The sequence below is a fragment of the Callionymus lyra genome, chromosome 1 (assembly GCF_982586985.1).
Source record: "Callionymus lyra chromosome 1, fCalLyr1.hap1.1, whole genome shotgun sequence".
NCBI lineage: Eukaryota > Metazoa > Chordata > Actinopteri > Syngnathiformes > Callionymidae > Callionymus > Callionymus lyra.
In genome coordinates this window covers 51,185,214-51,187,713 of record NC_141818.1, presented here as the reverse complement: position 1 = coordinate 51,187,713, position 2,500 = coordinate 51,185,214, and the positions used below count along the sequence as shown (strand labels likewise).

The 2,500-nt window shown below is 15.3% G+C and overlaps 1 protein-coding gene across 8 annotated transcripts in view; it reads right to left on the bottom strand.

Moving 5' to 3' along the window:
* The window catches only part of zng1a (Zn regulated GTPase metalloprotein activator 1A), a 24,741-nt gene that overhangs the window by 1,968 nt on the left and 20,273 nt on the right, over positions 1 to 2,500 (bottom strand). For all 8 annotated transcript variants that reach the window (XM_087811961.1, XM_087811970.1, XM_087811979.1 and 5 more), the window contains 2 exons: positions 238 to 306; positions 72 to 137 (listed from right to left, as the gene is read on the bottom strand). In XM_087811961.1, coding sequence (XP_087668087.1) covers positions 72 to 137; positions 238 to 306 — 135 coding nt within the window. The remainder of the gene's footprint in view (positions 1 to 71; positions 138 to 237; positions 307 to 2,500) is intronic.

The following is a 2,500-nucleotide window of genomic DNA, read 5'->3' as shown; positions in this document are numbered from 1 at the left end:
GTTCTGTATTTGTTTGGCTCTGTGTTTGTTTCTGTGTTTGTTTCTGTGTTTGTTTCTGTGTTTGTTTCTACCTTCAGTCTGATGACAGTCATGGTCTGACCCTCCTGGTTCTTCAGTGTTTTCTCCCACAGCAGCTCCTGCAGTGAAAGAATATCAAAGATATAAAAACATATATTTCTCAGTATACAATGAAGTAATACTAAAGATACATGTACAGTGATGTATACAAACGTGTACCTGGATGAAGGTGTTCAGAGCTTCTTCACAAACGTCTCCACAAACCTCCAGAGTCACCGTTTGAATGCTCTGGAGAAACAGGTCACATGATCATGTTAACGTCTGTTCTCTGAGGAACGAATAAAGTTTTTCAAGTTTTTCACACATTTATAGAGAAATCTTTATGATCTTATTTGACTTGTGAGCGAGGAGTACGAGGAGGAGGCTCTGGGTCAGACCCAGGACCTGCCTCAGCCCCCCCCACACACTGCTGAGTTCTCTGAGGGTAGTGAGTAAACTAAGACTTTATTTAATGAGTTTACATTTGAACCAAACTAACTTTATATTTAAAATAAGATTTTCCTACATTTGAGTTCAGAGAAGAAAACATAATATCAAACATTAGTGTTTAAATAATAATAACATAGTAATAATACAGTAACACAACAGTGATGATCTAACAACACAATAATAATAACATAATAATACATTTGAATAATAATATAAACTATATAATAATAATATAATATAAACTATATAATAATAATATAATATAAACTATATAATAATACTATAAACTATATAATAATAATATAAACTATTTAATAATAATAATAACATAAACTATATAATAATAATATAAACTATTTAATAATAATATAAACTATTTAATAATAATATAAACTATATAATAATAATATAATATAAACTATATAATAATAACATAAACTATATAATAATAATATAATATAAACTATATAATAATAATATAATATAAACTATATAATAATAATATAAACCATATAATAATAATATAAACTATATAATAATACTATAAACTATATACTATATAATTATAATATAATATAAACTATATAATATAAACTATATAATAATATAATATAAACTATATAATAATACTATATAATAATACTATAAACTATATAATAATACTATAAACTATATAATAATACTATAAACTATATAATAATACTATAAACTATATAATAATAATATAAACTATATAATAATAATATAAACTATATAATAATACTATAAACTATATAATAATAATATAATATAAACTATATAATAATAATATAAACTATATAATAATAATATAAACTATATAATAATAACATAAACTATATAATAATAATATAATATAAACTATATAATAATAACATAAACTATATAATAATAATATAATATAAACTATATAATAATAACATAAACTATATAATAATAACATAAACTATATAATAATAACATAAACTATATAATAATAATATAAACTATATAATAATAAAATAAACTATATAATAATAATATAATATAAACTATAATAATAATATAATATAAACTATATAATAATAACATAAACTATATAATAATAATATAATATAAACTATATAATAATAACATAAACTATATAATAATATAATATAAACTATATAATAATAACATAAACTATATAATAATAATATAATATAAACTATATAATAATAACATAAACTATATAATAATAACATAAACTATATAATAATAACATAAACTATATAATAATAATATAAACTATATAATAATAACATAAACTATATAATAATAACATAAACTAAACTATATAATAATAATATAAACTATATAATAATAAAATAAACTATATAATAATAATATAATATAAACTATATAATAATAATAATAACAAACTATATAATAATAACATAAACTATATAATAATAATATAAACTATATAATAATAATATAATATAAACTATATAATAATAACATAAACTATATAATAATAACATAAACTATATAATAATAACATAAACTAAACTATATAATAATAATATAAACTATATAATAATAAAATAAACTATATAATAATAATATAATATAAACTATATAATAATAATATAATATAAACTATATAATAATAACATAAACTATATAATAATAACATAAACTATATAATAATAACATAAACTAAACTATATAATAATAATATAAACTATATAATAATAAAATAAACTATATAATAATAATATAATATAAACTATATAATAATAATATAATATAAACTATATAATAATAACATAAACTATATAATAATAACATAAACTATATAATAATAACATAAACTAAACTATATAATAATAATATAAACTATATAATAATAAAATAAACTATATAATAATAATATAATATAAACTATATAATAATAATAATAACAAACTATATAATAATAACATAAACTATATAATAATAATATAAACTATAT